This window comes from Macrobrachium nipponense, chromosome 31 (assembly GCF_015104395.2).
Source record: "Macrobrachium nipponense isolate FS-2020 chromosome 31, ASM1510439v2, whole genome shotgun sequence".
Classification (NCBI taxonomy): Eukaryota; Metazoa; Arthropoda; class Malacostraca; order Decapoda; family Palaemonidae; genus Macrobrachium; species Macrobrachium nipponense.
Window position 1 is genome coordinate 65318135 of NC_061093.1, and position 20674 is coordinate 65338808.

General features: G+C 33.9%; 1 protein-coding gene across 2 annotated transcripts in view; it reads right to left on the reverse strand.

Annotated features, from left to right (window-relative positions):
* The window catches only part of LOC135207053 (serine/threonine-protein kinase PRP4 homolog), a 92711-nt gene that overhangs the window by 11822 nt on the left and 60215 nt on the right, over positions 1 to 20674 (reverse strand). For both annotated transcript variants that reach the window (XM_064238688.1, XM_064238687.1), the window contains 2 exons: positions 17486 to 17712; positions 4080 to 4253 (listed from right to left, as the gene is read on the reverse strand). In XM_064238688.1, the coding sequence (XP_064094758.1) occupies positions 4080 to 4253; positions 17486 to 17712 (401 nt within the window). The remainder of the gene's footprint in view (positions 1 to 4079; positions 4254 to 17485; positions 17713 to 20674) is intronic.

The window sequence follows — 20674 nt, forward strand, 5'->3', positions numbered from 1 at the left end:
CAGCCGAAAAACGACTGTAAATTGGAAACGTCCTTGAATGAACCAGCATTGAGATGGATACATCTTAGAATAAACTAGCTTTCAAATGGAAATGTAAAGAATATATCTAACACTGAAACTGGGTCATTTCTTGAGAAAAAATATCTATTGAAAGATAACCCAAATATCCTATCTCAGACGTGGGGAATTATACTTATTAAATAATCCGGCAAAAAAGTGGTAATATTCCTCCACAGAACAATTAAGGCCTATGATAAACAGCATCAAAATGGAAACGTAACCAAACTTTGAAATGAAACAGTAGGACAAGAAAGAAACTTGAGCTGGAAATATGCCTGAAGAAGCTAGCACTGATGCGGAAAGGTCGTTAAAGAGAATTATACCGAAATGGAAACGACCTCGAATCGACCAGAAGCGGTGGTTAAACGTCCTAGAATAAACAACGAATGAAGTGGAATCGTCCTTGAGCAGAGAAGCGTTGCATTGATGTGGAAACTTATTTGAATAAAACAGCATGACACTTGAAAGATCACTTAATGTACTACAAAAATCCAGGGCAATTGGTACAGTTTATTTGATTACTGGAAATAGAAAACGGCTGTTGTCAACAGAAACATTATTATAGCAGAACAAAACCGCAAATGTTAGGTGTGGTGTTCTAGTCCCCCATTGGATGACTCCAAGCTGGATATTTTTAAGGATTGTATGTCTGTGACCTCTCTGACCTCTCTCCTCTGTCACTGAAGTTGATGTTACCGTAAACCCCACATGGTACAATCCATTAGGTTCAATGAAGTCAAGAGTATTGGCTCTGAGCCAGGAAACAGCGTGTAATATACATAATGTAAATCTAAGAAGTGGAAACAACTTGGAATAATCGTGCAGAGAGGTAGAAATTTTGTTATCAATAAACCAGCGACGAAGCGAAGACATCCTCGGGACGTTTAAAAGGAATTTTCAAAAGTCAGAACCTATTGAATAAGTTAGTTTTGAAATTTCTGTTTATCGGCCTCCCTACAACAGCAGTGAAGCGGCGAAGTCCTTGAATGAACTGGCAATAGAGGGGGGAAATCTTTGGAAAAAGATAAGATTGAAGCTGAAACTTCATCTTATAAACGTGCATTGAGGGGTAAACTTACATGAATAAGCGAGCACAAAAACGAAAGATTATCTTGACAAAATAAATAAAATGAAGAAAAATTTAAGAACAAACTATTATTGGTGTGAAAATGAACTTAAACAGGCAATCACTGAAGTACTTAATAAGAAATGAATAACATCTAAAGATCGTTTCGCAGGGGAAAAAAGTCTAACGCCCCAAATAAACATGAATGCAAGAAAAATAACGTGAACAATAAACTTACATAAAGAAGTCAGCAGAAAAACGAAAGATTATCTTGACAAAATAAATAAAATAAAGAAATATTCCCAGATCAGACTATCATAGGTATGAAAATTAACTTAAATAACCAATCACTGAAGTACTTGATAAGAAATGAATAATATCTGAAGACCCATTTGCGCAGGGAAACGAAAAAGAAGTCTAAGGCCCGAAATAAACATGGATGGAAGAAAAATAACGTGAAAAATAAGGGTTTCCAGTGGCATGATCGATGAAGGAAGAGATGTTGGAGGTGGACAGGCTGATAAATGATAAACTGAATAGACCAGCGAAGTTGTTTTTTTTTTTTTTTTTTTTTTTCCAGGAAGGAATAGAATTTAACATGGACGCGTGAATGAATGATGAACGGAGAACAGGTTTTACTGTTAGCTTTTATCGTCAGGACTATTATTATCAACTGCTAGACAAATTAAGAAGTTGAAAACAAGGGTTTATGAAAGAGGAGACAATAAGTATAAACGATAAAGGTGGAAGAATATAAATGAGTTTACTCGATAAATCAAAATAAAGTGGAATAAGATTGAAAGGTCATTTGGTTAAATAAGCACGCTACTACAGGATGCAATACAATTTGATAAAAGCGAAAAATACATAACAACATAAGTTGACAATCTTACTTGTGGGCAGAAGAAAAGACATAACAAATCAGCAAATGTAACGATGCGGAAATAAATAAATAAAAGAGCCAAACATTCTTCCATATATATTTACCATACGTATATTAGTAATATCTGCGGGGCGCTAGTATTATATAACTCATTTTATCCGTCATCATCCGTCTTATGATCAAATTTCCGCAAACTGGGAGTGAAGGTTTAAGTGGAATAGATACTTTTTTTCCTTTTTTTTTTTTGAGACTTGCCTGGAAAAAGATGCGAGGGAAAATATGAACTAGAAATATTTATTTTCGTTCATTTTGAAGGGTGCCTCTAACATTACTATGAATGATGAAGGGAAAAATAATATATATATATATATTATATATATATATATATATATATATATATATATATAATATATATAAAGGTTTTTGCCACGAAGGAAAAATGAAAAAACAAGCGAGATAGGCAAGTACTTTCGGTCCGAACAGTTATTCATATATATATATATTATATATATATATATATATATATATATATATATATATATATATATATATATATATATGTGTGTGTGTGTGTGTGTGTGTGTGTGTGTGTGCACGCGCGCGTGTGTGTGCGTGTGTATATGAATAAACACGGAACGTCTCCGGACTTAAAAAGATACCTATTGTTTTCCAATGCGATTCGTTTATATTTGGAACACGCATCGCTATGATCTCTTAAGCACATTCGTGCGCGTGAATATTATACGTGATTGTTCATAAAAAAAAAAACAGCACGTGGCGTAGATTGCTGGGAAATAAAGGAAGAAGAAGAAACCAGCTCTCCTAAATTGAATTTTGTTGTTGAATAAGAATACTATCCCCGGTATCTAAATACAGCATCGCGTATCATACGTTTACTTATCTGAATTAGTTTTTGAAGGATTTCACCCTCAAGTAATCCGTCGGTGAGTACATTTTGCCACTGTTTTGTTTTTCACAGCTTTCTCTTGATCCCTTATGAACTGCCTATTGCCTTTTTATTCATCTTTTTGACTTCATCCTTCTATCCTTGCAACGCTTCTAAACCCATCCTTCCAGCCTTCCAAAGTTCCTAAACTCATATTTCCAGGCTTCCAGAGTTTCTAAACTCATCCTTCCAGCTTCAAAGTTCTAAACATCATTTACAGCCTTCCAACGTTTCTAAACTCATCCTTCCAGCTTTCCAGATTTACTAACTCCTCCTTCCAGCCTTCCAAAGTTCCTATACTCATCCTTCCAGCCTTCCAAAGTTCCTATACTCATATTTCCAGCCTTCCAGAGTTTCTGAACTCATCCTTCCAGCCTTCCAAAGTTCCTAAATTCATGTTTCCAGCCTTCCAACGTTTCTAAACTCATCCTTCCAGCTTTCCAGAGTTTCTAACTCATCCTTCCAGCCTTCCAAAGTTCCTAAACTCATCCTTCCAGCCTTCCAAAGTTCCTAAACTCATCCTTCCAGCCTTCCAAAGTTCCTAAACTCATATTTCCAGCCTTCCAGCATTTCTGAACTCATCCTTCCAGCCTTCCAAAGTTCCTAAACTCATATTTCCAGCCTTCAAGAGTTTCTGAACTCATCCTTCCAGCCTTCCAAAGTTTCTAAACTCATATTTCCAGCCTTCCAACGTTTCTAAACTCATCCTTCCAGCTTTCTAGAGTTTCTAACTCATCCTTCCAGCCTTCCAAAGTTCCTAAACTCATATTTCCAACCTTCCAGTGTTTCTGAACTCATCCTTCCAGCCTTCTAAAGTTCCTAAACTTATATTTCCAGTCTTCCAGAGTTTCTGACCTCATCCCTCCAGCCTTCCAAAGTTCCTAAACTCATATTTCCAGCCTTCTAGAGTTTCTGAACTCATCCTTCCAGCCTTCCAAAATTCCTAAACTCATATTTCCAGCCTTCCAACGTTTCTAAACTCATCCTTCCAGCATTCCATCGTTTCTAAACCCCTCCTTGGTCATGCATTTCAGTACATTATCTCTCTCTCTCTCTCTCTCTCTCTCTCTCTCTCTCTCTCTCTCTCTCTCTATCTATCTATCTATCTATCTGCTCATACTCACGGGAGTCTGGAAGGTGCAGAAGAGATGGCAGAGGTAAGGATGCTTCGTGCCCAGGCTGAGGACCTTCCTCTCTATAAGGGTGCACTCGACGTCGTTGTCTTCCAGAACCACGTCCTTTTTCAGGCACTTGACGGCGAAGTAGTTCTCCGAGTCCTTTTGCTGGGCCAACATGACCTGTGGATGTACGTGGATATTAATTTCTCTGGATTGAATCTAATGTATCTGATGAACAGTAGTGAACAGGCAAAGATATAATATATATTCATATATATATATATTTAAAGGAGCCCATAAAAACACCAAAATATAGAAAGTAAGTACATATGTTTCAGAGACTGCTGTCTCTCTCTTCAGGTAGGTAATGAAGAGAGAGACATTTGTCGCTGAAATATAGGATGTACTTTCTATATTTTGGCGTTTTTATGGGTGTCCCTTTATTAGATGGAATTGTTTCGTAACATGACGCTTTTACCAGTCATATATACATATACATATATATGATATATATATATATACTATATATATATATATATATATATATATATATATATATATATATGTGTGTGTGTGTGTGTGTGTGTGTGTATATATATATATATATATATATATATATATATATATATATATATATATATATATATATATATATATATATGTATATGAATATATATATATATATATATATATATATATATATATATATATATATATATATATATATATCGAGCTAAAATGTCCTTTAATATCTAATTCGCTCTACCTCGGAATTAATATATTTTCATATATGCTTAACCGAAGGGGAATTTTTTCTCGATAATAGACTTGCCTGGACCAGGGCGCGAACCCATGGATCCTTTCAAATCCAGGAACGTCAGTGAAGCTTTTACCTACTACACCTCTCGCGGTGGTGTAGTAGGTAAAAGCTTCTCTGACGTTCCTGGATTTGAAAGGATCCATGGGTTCGCGCCCTGGTCCAGGCAAGTCTATTATCGAGAAAAAATTCTCCTTCGGTTAAGCATATATGAAAATATATTAATTCGAGGATAGAGCGAATTAGATATTAAAGGACATTGTAGCTCGATATATGTATATGAATCACGGAAATGTGATATGACTTATGCATATATATATATATATATATATATATATTATATATATATATATATATATATATATATATATATATATAATATATATATATATATATATGCCACTAATAGACACTTTATATATTATTGATATATTTACCAAACAAAACACTTTAACAAGGTCATGTTTCCGTTATGTTCCCTCTCCTTTCGGTGGCTTCATTAAGACTCATTGAGTTATGCAAGGAAAAATTGCTATAAAAAAAAACACACACAAATAAAAGGCCGTGAATAAAATTCTTTTCCATCTCCCTGAGCAGCTGATTTACAAGTAACATTATTAGCCAGGCTAGGTGTTTTTACGACTATGTTTCGAATGGTATTAAAGAATGAAGAAAAAGAAGAAGAACAAGAAGAACAAGAAGAAGAAGGAAAAAATATTCTCCAACCACTCGAACTCATATTTCTATTCTTCTTCTTCATTTTTTGTACGTATTGGAATAAGTGACTCTATGCACTTGTGGTCCAATTAAAATTCAGTGCTATTCCTGTAGTTTATTTCGGAAATGCGTTTCTGTTGACAAACGTCACCACACCAGTGTAATTCTCTCTTTTTCCACTTTTATTTAAAAGTTTAATTATTTCTTTTACCGTGTCCCTGAAAGGTAAATTAACCATTAAACACTTAGTTGCACTGAAAATCATTTGAAATGATGGGCATACGCTATCACTATATTCTGCACTATTTTCCTTATTACTCTTGGCCTGCCTTCAAAAGATATAAAATTTTAAATGTGGGTGCTATTATATTCGTTACGTTCATTTTTCACCCCTTTATTTTGGGGAATTGTTCGACTGGTGTTTTTAAAACCTTTCGTTTCAACCATGAAGACCCTAATTTATTCTTGGCAATTTCGAAATTGTTTAATGTAAAGATCCTGTGAGGTAAAAACAAATAAATATTCCAAATGAAGCACCATTACATGTCTCAAATTTCGGGTGAAGATATCCATAGTGATCTAGAGATGTAATGTACTTTGGTTGTCTCCACTGTAGCAATAGGAGTCGCTCGTGGAAACTGGAGTTATAATAGTTACAGGCAGATATAATGAATAGCCTTCTTCCTCCCACAATGTATGTATTTTGGTTGTCCTCATTGTAGCAGTATAACTTTCGCTCGTAGAATGTAGAGTTAAATAGTTACAGGCAGGAAATTAATGAAGATCCTTCATTCTCCCACAATGTCCAACTAAAACAAAGCAAAGTACAGACTATAGTAGATTCACATCAACCGTGCATTTGACGTCTAGGCCAGTCCCTTACGACGCTCCTGATTGGCTGTTGATAACCCAATCACAGGGCTGGAAACTCTCTTCAGTCTCTCTTGAGAGTTCACATAGGCAGGATGCATGTTCCACCTCTCCTGAGGGATACTTTTCCCTCAGGAGAGATGGAATATAGATCCTACCCACGTGAGGTCTCGAGAGAGACTGAAGAGAGTTTCCAGCCCTGTGACTGGCTTATCAACAGCCAATCAGGAGCGTCGTAGGAGACTGGCCTAGATATCAAATGCACCGTTGATGTGAATCTACTATAGCAACGTCTCTGGAACTTCTCCTCTGCGTCACCCTTCGTGCATCCAATCTCGACATGAGAAAGTCGTTATGTTTGTCTCCTGAGTCTCTTTCGAGAGAATGTAAGGAAAAAAGATGGAAGACGTCTCGGGCGAAGAGACCTCTCTCTCTCTCTCTCTCTCTCTCTCTCTCTCTCTCTCTCTCTCTCTCTCTCTCTCTCTTTTTAAGACGATTCATCATTCTGAAGCAACCCACTTGTCAGAAACGCATTAGGCGACAGTGCCAGACGAGTGCCAACCTTGTGCCAAATGCAGATATGCCAGCTGCATCGTCATGCAGCTAAATGGAAATACAAGCAAGATAGGATAGCTGTTACCGAACATAGTAGAAACCGGCTGAAATGTTATATATAGTTATATGTAAGATTAAGGGCCAAAAAAAAAAATAAATATATTATATTCTATATTTATCATATAGTAATAATGATCATTATATCCCATAACGCCTCCTGACTCTATATATATATTATATATTTAATATATATGATATACTATGAATATATTATATATATTATTGTCCATATATATAATAATTGATATATATAGATACTATATATATAGTATATAAATAGAATCTATATGTATGTATTATATATATATGTGTGTGTGTGTGTGGTGTGTGTTGGTTGTATTGAGAATTATTTATTAATATATTATAATATATATAATATATATATAATATATATATATCTAGATATATATATAATATATATGCAAACATATATATGCGTGTGTGTATTTACAAATGCCGACGGTATCTGTTCCGTTAAGCAGATAAATTTAGGTCAGATGTAAATAAATGCTGTTTTACAAAGTGTATATATATACTTAACTGCATCGCCATGTAGATTATATATAAAATCTCTGTCGCCAAAAGTAAGCTAGTGCCCCAATTTCATCATATAGCTAAATATAGATAAATAGAAACGAAAGCTCTTTGGTTGAATGTATAGATAGCAGGTGCATTAAAGCAAGGCTCTTGTGCCAAATCTAGATACCAGATTCATCTTTACATAGGTGAATGAACTTAAAAGCCAGATAGATAAAAATAGAAGCCAAGTAAAATGCGTTATAGTAGAATCACATCAACCGTGAATCTGATGACTAGGCCAGTCCCTTACGACGCTCCTGATTGGAGGTTGATAAGCCAATCACAGGGCTGGAAACTCTCAGTACCTCGAGAGAGAGTTCTCATAGGCAGGATGTATAATGTTCCACTTCACCTGAGGGATACGTCTTTCAAAAGTATCCCTCAGAGAGGTGGAACTTACATCCTGCCCATGTGAACTCTCGAGAGAGAGACTGAGGAGAGTTTCCAGCCCTGTGATTGGCTTATCAACAGCCAATCAGGAGCGTCTTAAGGGACTGGCCTAGACATAAGAAGCACTGTTGATGTGAATTTCTACTATAGTTACACTTGTTTTAATGAGGCGAATCACCTTGAGGTTGGATGGCACCAAGCGCAGCAATTTTATTTAATTAAATCAAATGAAAAATAGTACATTGAGTAATTAAATGAAAATGAAGATGAATTAAAGCGATGTTGACGGGTGTAAATACCAGCTCCAGCGCCAAGTAGCTTTGTGGAAAATTAACCCCCACCAAAAAAAATAAATACATATAGAAAATAAAAGCTACATACAAACAATGTATATAAACTTAATAAAGGTGAATTTTAAATTAAGATAAGAGCTACAATTGAAGTTAAAAAAAAAAAACAAGCATCGTGGGTATAAACTATTATTAAAAATGTCGTCCAATCAAAAAAAATAAAAAACTTGAGAATCAGAGAAAGTCAAAAATAAAGTTAACCAAAAGCGTTGATTTCCATTGGCCTACAAAACCAAAAATCAAAATTCCGAGCGCCGCAATGCCATATATACACACCGCATAACCAAAAACCAAATTTTAGGGGAAAACACGGCATTAGGCCTATGTGAAATTCATGCAGTCCACCGGTATTTATTCTGCTCTTTTATCTGTTTTTGCATGCACCGAATTTCGGGTCCTAATTCGCTTTCATTCTGGGAAAAAAAGATATTTTTTTATCGGTTCATTTCATTTCAATCTCGCCCCGGCAGTATTCCAGGCTTCATTGTCTAGAGCACTAGACGCATATCTCACTCTGAACGGCTTCCATTGTTGGCCATCCATCCAGGCACTGACCAGACCTAGCAGTATAAAACAAGTACTTTATTGAGACCGAACTTTCTAAACATTTGTATTCTTTTAATTATTCATTCATCTTTCATTTATCTTGCGTTGGGATGACATTGCCTCACAAGCTTTTTAAGACAGTTTCCATTTCATTTCGAAGCATATCAGTTTATTTCGGCTTAAATGCCTGGGAGATGGAATGGGTCAACAACAATGGCCTCAGGTCGTTAAAGGAATATTTGTGACGCTAGGAAACTTGCCAGAACCTAAAAGTCTGGCAGGGGGAGTAATGGGTCAGAGTGGGACCTACAAGACACAGGAACGTGATTGGGTCTTTGTGTGTTAATTATAGTGGGTTCTCCTGCTTCATTAAACCCCTCATAACCTTGCTGTCATTAGAAAGATTAAGTTTTCACGGTTTCGCTAAAGATAAATCCACAGACAGGAGGCTATGCAATCTTTTTATAATTAGTAGTTTATGAATTGCAAAATTTCCACATTAAACTCCCCATAACCTTGCTGTCATTAGAAAGATTAAGTTTTCCCGGTTTCGCTAAAGATAACTCCATAGACAGGAGTCTAGGCAGTCTGTTAATAATTAGTAGTTTATAAATTTCAAAATTTCCATATTGTCAAGAAATGTGTGAGTTTTCATCATAGCAACAATTAACATTGAAATAGCGGACTTTTCTCTGTATTTTTGTTGCGTTTGTAAAGGAAGATGATGGCCTGAATACGTTTACCTCATGAATATATTAAAAATAGTAATTATACATGATAAAGTCAAATATATTTAAGCAAGGTGTAACTCATTAGTCAAGACACATAGTATATATTTTGGGTCCCTGGCTGGATTTTAAAGCTGTTAGCTCCGTAGTTGAATTCACTATCCCAGCCACTAGTCCACTCAGATATAACTATACTCTGTTTTTTTCCATCTGTCCATCCGCCTGTGGTGTTTGAGTAGGTAACACTGCGTCCCGGGCTTTAGATGGTTACATTCAGCTTACATTCAACAATTATAATAATATCCTATTTAGAATATTAACGGTGTAATTCGCATACAGTAAACTATTAAAACACTTTTCAGTTGCAGATGTACACCCAGATATCCTTTTATTTACCTAAAACTTACACGTAGCGTAACTATCTAAAGCTTGGGACGTAGTGTTACCATACTCAAACACCACAGGCGGATGGACAGATGGAAAAAAACAGAGTATAGTTACTAGAGTCTGCTGGAATTAAATAAGAAGAAAAAACGCTTTAGGCTAGCAACCATATATACAAGAAAATGCTAAGAACACGAAATATTTTAAAAACACATCATCCAACAGGATAAATAGACGTATATATAATATAGATATGTCAGAGGTTTTTGTGTTCGTGTGTGTATAAATACGTATGTATTCACAAACACACACATTTGCAATATATATTATATATATATATATATATATATATATATATATATATATATATATATATATATATATATATATATATAATATATATATATATATATATATATATATCCATATATATATATATATATATATAAATATATAAATCACCTTTATAGTCTTTGTTTACTCCCTCAAACGGCTCAAACCAGAATCAGTTGAGCATTGAATGAGATCAATGCACCGAGCGTGAGATGCATCAAATCTTTAGTATAAAAACCACGATTCCAAAGGAGACAACGAGATTAAAGCTAGACCGGAAAAGAATCGGAGAACAAAGAAATTGAATCGTAAATTGTGAATCCGAAAAAGGAAAACCGCATGGCTTTGGAGAGGATAAAAATGATGGTATGTAAAACGCACAGATTGAACTCCCAGGCAAAAGAAACAAGAGCGAGTGCAGTTTTTGGAAAAAGAATAGGGCAGCTCAAAAAATTTTCTTATTTATAGATATGTGAAGGATATGGTATTTCAAGTTATTCGTTTGAATATCGTTCAAAATCGCTCTTCAGCTTGATAAGGAAAATTTAACAAATCAGTCTCAAATGCCATTTAATTTTGAAGCTCATTTTTCAAATAAATTAAATTTGTCTCAAATGTCATTTGATTTTGAAACTCAAATTTAAAATAAATTAAATCTGTCTCAAGTGTCATTTGATTTTGAAACTCAAATTTAAAATAAATTAAATCTGTCTCAAATGTCATTTGATTTTGAAACTCTAAGTTTGAAATAAATTAAATCTGTCTCGAAAGTCATTTGATTTTGAAACTCAAGTTTAGAATAAATCAAATCTGTCTCAAATGTCATTAGATTTTGAAACTCAAAGTTTGAAATAAATTAGATCTGTCTCGAATGTCATTTGATTTTGAAACTCAAGTTTCAAAAAAATTAAATCTGTCTCAAATGTCATTTGATTTTGAAACTCAAATTTCATTTGATTTTGAAATTCTAAGTCTGAAATAAATTAAATCTGTCTCGAGTGTCATTTGATTTTGAAACTCAAGTTTCAAATAAATTAAATCTGTCTCAAATGTCATTTAATTTTGAAACTCAAATTTAGAATAAATTAAATCTGTCTCAAATATCATGTGATTTTGAAACTCTGAGTCTGAAATAAATTAGATATGTCTCGAATGTCATTTGATTTTGAAACTCAAATTTAAAATAAATTAAATCTGTCTCAAATGTCATTAGATTTTTTGAAACTCTAAGTTTGAAATCAATTAGATCTGTCTCAAATGTCATTTGATTTTGAAACTAAGATTAAAAATAAATCAAATTTATCTCAAATGTCATTTGATTTTGAAACTCCAAGTCTCGAATGTCATTTGATTTTGAAACTCAAGTTTAAAATAAATTAAATCTGTGTCAAATGTCATTCGATTTTGAAACTTAACTTTACACATTTTCTGTAGAAATGTATTCAAATAAGCTTTTTGATTCATGGCATGAATTGAGAATGCAATGACTTTTCAAAACAGTCTTCTGATAGACTATCAGTTTCTTTTCCCTACCAATGTTCATTAAGTTAAATTAAAAATTATTTTCTAGGTCATCTGTAGGTCATATATTAATTTTTATGAAATCTATGCTTTTCATGACATGCATTACTGCTAAATCTACCAAATGAAAATTAATAGATGATTTCAGACTGCATGGCTGAATTTTGGAGAAGTCCTGTTGTTCTCAAAAAGTGTCTGGAAAAGGAGTAAAATTATTCTCCCGAATAAATGAAAAAAAAGTCTTTAAAAAATGAATAAATAAAAAACTCAATGTACGAAAGGACGCTCATAGTACAAACAGTCCACAGTAATTTTATACCTCGTTAACAGAAATAGCACCGTCTTCGCCCTCTCTTTTCGAAACTGAAGATTAAACAACGACCTTTCTAGGTCACTATAAAAAAAAGACGGGTAATGACGAGTGATAACGAACGGTTCCAGATATATATAACAATAATAAAAGAGAGTCTATTGTTGCGACCTGGGGGCAGGCAATTACTCTCTGTTACGTGGGCAGCTATTGTTCTCGTTAGTTTGTTCATTATATCTCAGTTACGTCTCTGAGTCGAAGTTTCCGTCTGTTTTCCACTTTGTCTTCTTCACCTTTTCCTATTTTGCATTGTTCGTTGTTTATATATTTTGCCATTGTTGTTAGTCTGGTTCAGAGGCTCAACATATCTGTATCTGTGACTTCAAAGTTATTTCACTGGATTCATGACTGTTATTTCTAGGACACTAATAACGTAGTCACGAATCAATACCAAAACAAGCAACCCCGTCGTTGGGTAGTGCCATCAGTGCACAATCATATGGTGCACTGTAGGCATTACTTAAGGTTCTTTGCAGCGTGCCACGCCCCTTTTCTTTACTTTTACTGTACCTCCTTTCATATTCTCTCTCTTCCATCTTACTTTTCAACATCTCCTGACATAGTGCAACTGCTTCCAGGTTTTCCTCCTCCGGTTCCGTCTTTTCATACCTTTTACTCTCAAATTTACATTTCAGCGCTGAATGGCCCCGTAGGTCCCAGTGCTTGGCCTTTGGCCTAAATACTATATATTCAATATACTTAAAACGAGGAAAAACAATGGGGAACAATAGGGGGTTTCCCGACGATATTTTTTTGTCCAGTTAAACATTGCTATGATAGTGACCTTTTGTTCAGCGATAGATGGAACAAAAACAAGTACACATAACAAGTAGGGAACAATGCCTAGCAACTAGATAAAAGAGAGGCTTCTAATTACCATTTGCTGCTGCTGATGTTATTTTCTATTTTTTTCCGATTATTGAATATTTTTCAGTTATATCTCGATGTCGTTTGCGAATAGTTCTTTTCCTTGTTTTATGGTTATTTCCTTTCAGTTGTTGTCAGTAACACTGATAGTGTAAAAGTTATATTTTTATGTATATGTTTTCCGTAATACCAATATATTTTTCAAATATTTTTATGGAATTTTTTCACAAAGCTAATATCCCGGTTCTTTAAACCCGATATTTCCTCCAAATGATTTTCATGATTATATATTATCGTTTGTATATATTATGCAACCAACTTCTTTATTACTTTAAAACATATTAAGAACGTAATGACAACCCGATGTTTTCTTCAAATGATTTCCATGATTATCTTTATCGTCTGTATATATATTATGCAACCAACGTTTTCTTACTTTATAATATATTAAGGACGTAATGACAACGATCAAATATTGCATGTACTGAAACGATAAATTTTCATTTGCATGGCAAAGCATTTTTCTGCTATGAGCTACAGGGTTATCAAAATTATTAAAGATGAGAGGTTTATGCTTTTATATTTATGTAGGTCTGCGTCATAGAGAACACGTTTTCACTGGTTTCCCCCAACAAGAAAACGAGTTTTCCTACGGGGTGCTCTATGAGCAAGAGCCCGTGCTGGCATAAGGCCAGCTTTATCTCCAACAACAGCGAAATCGAATCATGGCTGTTTGGTCGTTTCTCAGATACGATGATATCCCTGTATAAACTATAAGAAAATTTAACGTACTACAAAATCATTAAAATTAGAATTTACTTAAATTTTCATACTATAAATTAGTAAATATAGCTTCCTTATAATGAGATTCCCAGTGAAGATAATGGAGTTTTATAGGCTTGAAAATCGTATTTTTTTAAAACTGAATACGGCTATTTTGAATAAATAACGGCATTCTTCATAATAGCAATAAAAGATATCAAAATTTCAGAGTGATACAAAACTGCTTTTTTCATTACATCGAATTATTGATCGTATTCTGTAATTATTTCTTTTATAAAGAATTCTATCAAAAGGCAAGATTTTCCCATTAATTTATCCTTTCACGTAGATAATGTATTCTAGTATAACAATAAAAAGAGTTTTGAAGCCATTTCGAAATGAAATTCGTCTCGACTTAAGTCTTTTATTTATGAAATATATCAAAAAATAAGATTTTTTTACATTAATTTACGCTTTCACGCAGATAATGTATTCCATTATGCAGGTGTTACAACAATAACATCAGTTTAAAATAATAAGATTATTTTAATTAATTTATCCTTCCACGTAGATAATGTATTCCATTATGCAGGTGTTACAACAATAACAACACTTTAATATGATCAGATTTTTTACATTAATTTACCTTTTACGTAGATAATGTAATCCATTATCCCTGTGTTATAACAATAACAACAGTTTAAAATAATAAGATTATTGTCATTAATTCATCCTTGCACGTAGATAACTTATTCCATTATGCAGGTGTTATAACAACAAAAAAAAACAGTTTTTAAACCATTTCAAAAGGAAATTCGTATCAACTTAAGGATTTTTATGAAACATATTACCAAAAATTAAGATATTTTCAATTAATTTATCCTTTCATGTAGATAATGTATTCCATTATAACAAAAACAACAGTTTTAACTAAAACCATTTCAAACCGAAATTTGTATCACTTTTGAGAGTCGTAACCTGAATATGACGTCATAAAAATCAGGCGCTTTACAGCTTCCGAACGGGATCACAAATCAATGGCCGATGGTTGTTTTTCCTCCCTCACCCCCAACCCCCCGCCCCCCTGAGCGTCGTTTTAGCCCCGTAATAATAAATTCCGACGGTCGAAACAAATGGCTCTTTCCTACACTGAGATGAAGCACCTGTACCGGAGTATTTGTGGCTCCCATAATTTTACTTAATACTTTCCTTTTTTCCATTTTTTTTTTTTTTTTTTATCCTTATATTGTCCATCCGGCTGAGAGGATGTCAGGAAGTGGTAGGTTCACCTAAGGAACCCAGCGAAAAAAAAATTTATGTATATATATATATATATATACACACATATTATATAATATATATATATATATCTATATATATATTTATATATACTATATATATATATATATATATATATATATTTGGCATATATGGTATATATATATATATACTTATATATATATATATATATATATATATATATATATATATAGTATATATCTATATATATATATATAATATTATATTATATATATATAGGTATATATGTATATATAATATATACATATACATATTTGTATAAATATTATCATATATATAATTTTATATATTTAATATGTTATTATATTATATATATAATATAATATATCTATATAATATTTATATTACGCCATATAATTTATATTTATTATATTATTATATATATATATATTATACGCATAATATAATATTTATATTAAAAATATTCTATATATATACGCCATATATATATTATTATATTAATATATAAATAATTATAACGCATATATCTATAATAAATATATATTCTCTAATGACCATCTGTTCCAAGGAAGAAATGAACCCTCAACGAAACATCACCTACAAAAACAAAAAAATTACATTTTGACGATTTGGAGAATGTCTGTCGCATCAGTCTCCCCTCTCAGCGTCTCGAAAATTTGGAAAATGACTCAGTCGACCACAGATTTCTTTTTTTTTTTTTTTTTTTTTTTTTTTACTGAAAACGTAGTGAAAAAAAATCTTGCCTCCTCTGGACCACCACTTTTCATTTTTTTTTTCTTTTAAGCTTGGAACATTGGAAAATATCCTACATGTCCATATTTTTCTACGACCTTTTTTTTCTTTTTTTTTATCCATACCGCTTTCCAAGGACGCTAAGCAGATGAAACGTCTGAAATGCAGTTAACAATTCACCTCAGTCCTTATTTTTAGCTTCCAGATGTTCCAGAGAACAACTGGAAGAAAGAACACATTTCCTTTAGGCATCCAAGGACTTTCTTTCATTTCCTCCCATTTTTTTCCAGGATGTTAGAGAAAGAATAAAAGAAATATTCCACTTATTCAGTCTTGCCCTCCACGTTACTTTCTTCCCGACTTGGTCCTTACCAATTTTTCGCCCCTTTAGCTTCCATACAGTCCATGCATTCCAGGGTACGAAGCCTCCATGAGGGACCGGACGTCTGGAAAATGCGCCTGGAAAACGGTAGAGAGAGAGAATTCCCTTCAATCGGCCCAAGGAGGTATATTTTATTTCTTTCCCTTCATTGGCCACCAAACCAGAAGGAAACTCCAATAGCCTTCGAGGTGACGACTTACAGTAATAAGTTCTCATAATTCTCTCTTCCTTTCCCTTCCTTGTACAGGATCGTTTTACGTGGTTCCTGGCGCGCGGTGAAAGGTATGTTGTTATTGTGGTTATGATTTTTGCTCCGAATTTATACCAACCATTACTGCAGTTGTGAATCCCGCGCAACTTGTGAGATATTTGTATATATTCTGTTCTCTGTTATTGTTCTTTATGAATGGAACATTTTTTTTTTCATAATGTGCATTTATTACTGCTACCACTGGTAGGGCGGTAAACAGGGTCAATCTACCTTTAAATTTACCGCCTTGAAACTTACCGTTTTCTGTGATTCCCAGTCTAACTAATATTACGACTTTTACTAATAGTAATAATGTAAATAATGTTAAAAGTTTTGATTTTGCCACCGCTATGATTAGTCAATTAAAACTACCACTAACTTTACACTTAATATTAGGACACTCGTTACTACTACTATTACTTTTCCAGTGAACTTTTCTAATATTTCGACTTTTACTAAATAGTAATAATATTAAAAATTTTGATTATACCACCGGTATGATTAGTCAATTAAAACTGCTACTATACATACAGTTAATATCAGGACACTCGCTACTAATACTACTAATACTTCTCCAGTGAACTTTTCTAATATTTCGGCTTCTACTAAATAGTAATAATATCACATTTTGATTTTTCCGTCGCCATGATTAGTCAATGAAAACTACTTCAATACATACAGTTAATATTGGGACACTCGTTACTAATATTACTGCTACTACTTCTAATAAATAGTAATAATATTAAAAAATTTGATTTCACCACCGCCATGTTTAGTCAAAACTACTACTACACATACAATTGATATCAGGACACTCGCTACTAATACTACTAATACTACTAATACTACTAATACTTCTCCAGCGAACTTTTCATTCCAGGCTGAAATATTATATACCTTTCCGTAGCTCCCTTTGCCTAGGACCTTGATGAAGGCGAAGTCGTCGATGGTGTACTTCTTGAACTTGGGTCGGGTCTGGAGGGGCGGTCTGATCTCCGGAAGACCGAAGTAATCGTTGTCCGTGTCGGTCTCGCTCTCGTCCTCCGTGGTCTCGCTCTCCGAAGCCGAGACCGACGAACTCTTGGTCGGGGACGCTAGCGTACGGCTGGTACCGTCGGCGCTACCTGCAGGAGATGGATGGATAGTTAATAAAAGAGAGAGAGAGAGAGAGAGAATAAAGAAACCGTCAGAATTAAGATCGGACGCTGAATAGATGGGCGAACTACACGATTTTGTACTGAAAGTATTCAAAGCGTATATGGTAGCACATCATATTTATGTATGTATGTATGTACACTATGTATGTATGTAATGTTATGTGGCACTTACACATATAGTACGGGGGGGGGGGGGGGTGTATATCCGTGATATATGATAGTTTGATAGACTCGAAAATATGAATACTTTACAGTAACTAAAATTCCTGGGAAACGTGTCCAAGACCACCAGTTCAAATTCTTAATTCTATATATATAAAATTATACTATATATATATATATATATATATATGTGTGTGTGTGTGTGTGTGTGTGTGTGTGTGTGTGGTGTGTGTGTGTGTGTGTGTGTATAATTCGCCTCTACCTCTGAATTAATATGTTTTCATATATGTAAAGCGAAGGGGAATTTTTCTAGTTGATAATAATTTTCGTCCTCTCGTGAGTTCGAAAACACTTCCCAGCGGACAGAGAAGAAATCAGGACATCATACACAAACATACATGCATATGTATATATATATATATATATATATATATATATATATATATATATATATATAATTATATATATATATATTATAGTTCGATAGATAGGAAGGTAGATATTCTTTTTTCCTTTTTTAAAATAAAGACAGCATTTTCAACTCGAGAGAGAATCCATCGGTCGTGGTGAGAGCAGAAAGAAGGAAATGTTTTGAATTTGTTCGCCAAAAGGAGAGGGTCGGTAGATATTGGATATTCGGACGTCATACGTTCGACCAAAAAAGTGGGCTGGAGATTTGGGCAAATTCTCGATAGATTAAGGGGTCAGAGGGCGGGGGAAGAGAGAGGCGCGGGGGGTGGGCGAACTACTGGAAATGGGGGGGGGGGGGGAAAGGAGGAACCACCCCCTCCCTTCCACCACCACCTTCCCACCCCCCGAGGAAAAACAAAAAAAAAAAAACGCTTCGGTAGAGATTAAGTGAACGAGACAAACAAGAAGGTTTTTGCTTCTCCGAACTTTGAATATTCGTGAGTTTTTTTTTTTAAGTTCCTCGTTGGACGAGTCCGTTCCATGCTCGTCTGGCGAACTGAGCTCGCTCTCTCTCTTCTCTCTCTCTCTCTCTCTCTCTCTCTCTCTCTCTCTCTCTCTCATATATATATACATATATATATATATATATATATATATATATATATATATATATATATATATATATATATAATATATAATATATACTATGGGTAGTCCATAAAGTCGCAGTACCATTACAAGTAAAATAATATTTGTAACGGTAGTGGGACTTTATGGACACTCTGTACATATATAAATATATATATATATATATATATATTATATATATATATATATATATATATATATATATATATACAGAGAGAGAGAGAGAGAGAGAGAGAGAGAGAGAGAGAGAGAGAGAGAGAATTTCTCTCATTTAAGAAGCAAATAATATCATTATAGCATCAAGATAAAAGCAATGATAATAATAATAATCCAAAAATGTGTGGTCCCATTTAAGTGGACCAAACGCTAGTTTCCCCGAGATGTAACAGAGTATTGAGACCTTTCCCTGCATAAAGAGGGACGCCATATCTTAAAAAACTAACCTTAGAATTTTCTTGAAAATTATCTCATTATGTTTGTTACACCCAGATTACCTCAGAATTTTAAATCTACCTAACCTGACCCAAGTTGACCTAAGCTAACCTAAAAACGGGGCATTGGGTAAAAAAAAAGTTTGGGTGGTGGGATAGCGGCTGGTGCAATACTAGCATACATCTCAAGAATTTGCTCCCTGGATATGCTTCAATATTTTTATTTGTATGCAAAAAAAATAAATAAATAAAAACACTTTGTTAGGCAGTGGAAGTACAATGTGTCTTTTTTATCATCTCCATAACATTCTAGTGATGTATAGTGAATGCTATTATTATTATTATTATTATTATTATTATTATTATTATTATTATTATTATTATTATTATTATTATTATTATTATTTTCTTGCACATATACTCACTAATCAAGCTAAAAGCAGATAACTAGGTAATGCATTTATTGCAAAATACAACGCAACTGACACGTCCTTTCAGCTGTGATTAAAGTCAGCGGTCAGACGTTAAAATACTCGAAAGCTTTTGAACGAAAAGGAAACGTGACTTTGTACTGAAAATTATTTCGATGGAAAGGGGATGAAAAAAACATAGCCGAATGGAAAAATAAACAGTCGTTAAAGTTCGGCCCCCTTTTTTATTTGTTTATTTTTATTTATTTTTTTAACAGAGTGAATGGTTCCGATGAATACGGACCAAACGGATATTACTCTGTTTCAAGTTACGTAAACCTGTTTTTTTCTCCCCCAGATCTGAAACAAAAAAACTTCCCATGCATAAATTCCCAAAGTTTTTGTCACTAACTAATGCCACGCCAACAACTCTGGTGGTGGTTCCATTTCTCCTCTGAAATGAGATTTGAGAACACAGGAAAAATGTGTGTTTTAAAGTTACAGGAAATAGCATCCAGATATCCAGATCAACGGACAATGAAGGAATTTCTGCTAAGAAAAGGGCAACAAATAAGATATCTCAAACTGCAATTATTTTACGAAGAGACCAATTTTACTCAAGGCCTCAGCAAGAATATCCATATCTCTCTCTCTCTCTCTCTCTCTCTCTCTCTCTCTCTCCCTCCCCATCATCCACCTCTCTCTCTCTCTCTCTCTCTCTCTCCCCCTCAAGTCGTACTTCAGCGCCCGTTTTTTTTCCCTCTCGCTTTATCTTCCTTTTATCTTTCTAAACCTTTGCCTTTGCCTTCCCTCCTCTCTCTCTCTCTCTCTCTCTCTCTCTCTCTCTCTCTCTCTCTCTCCGTCTTG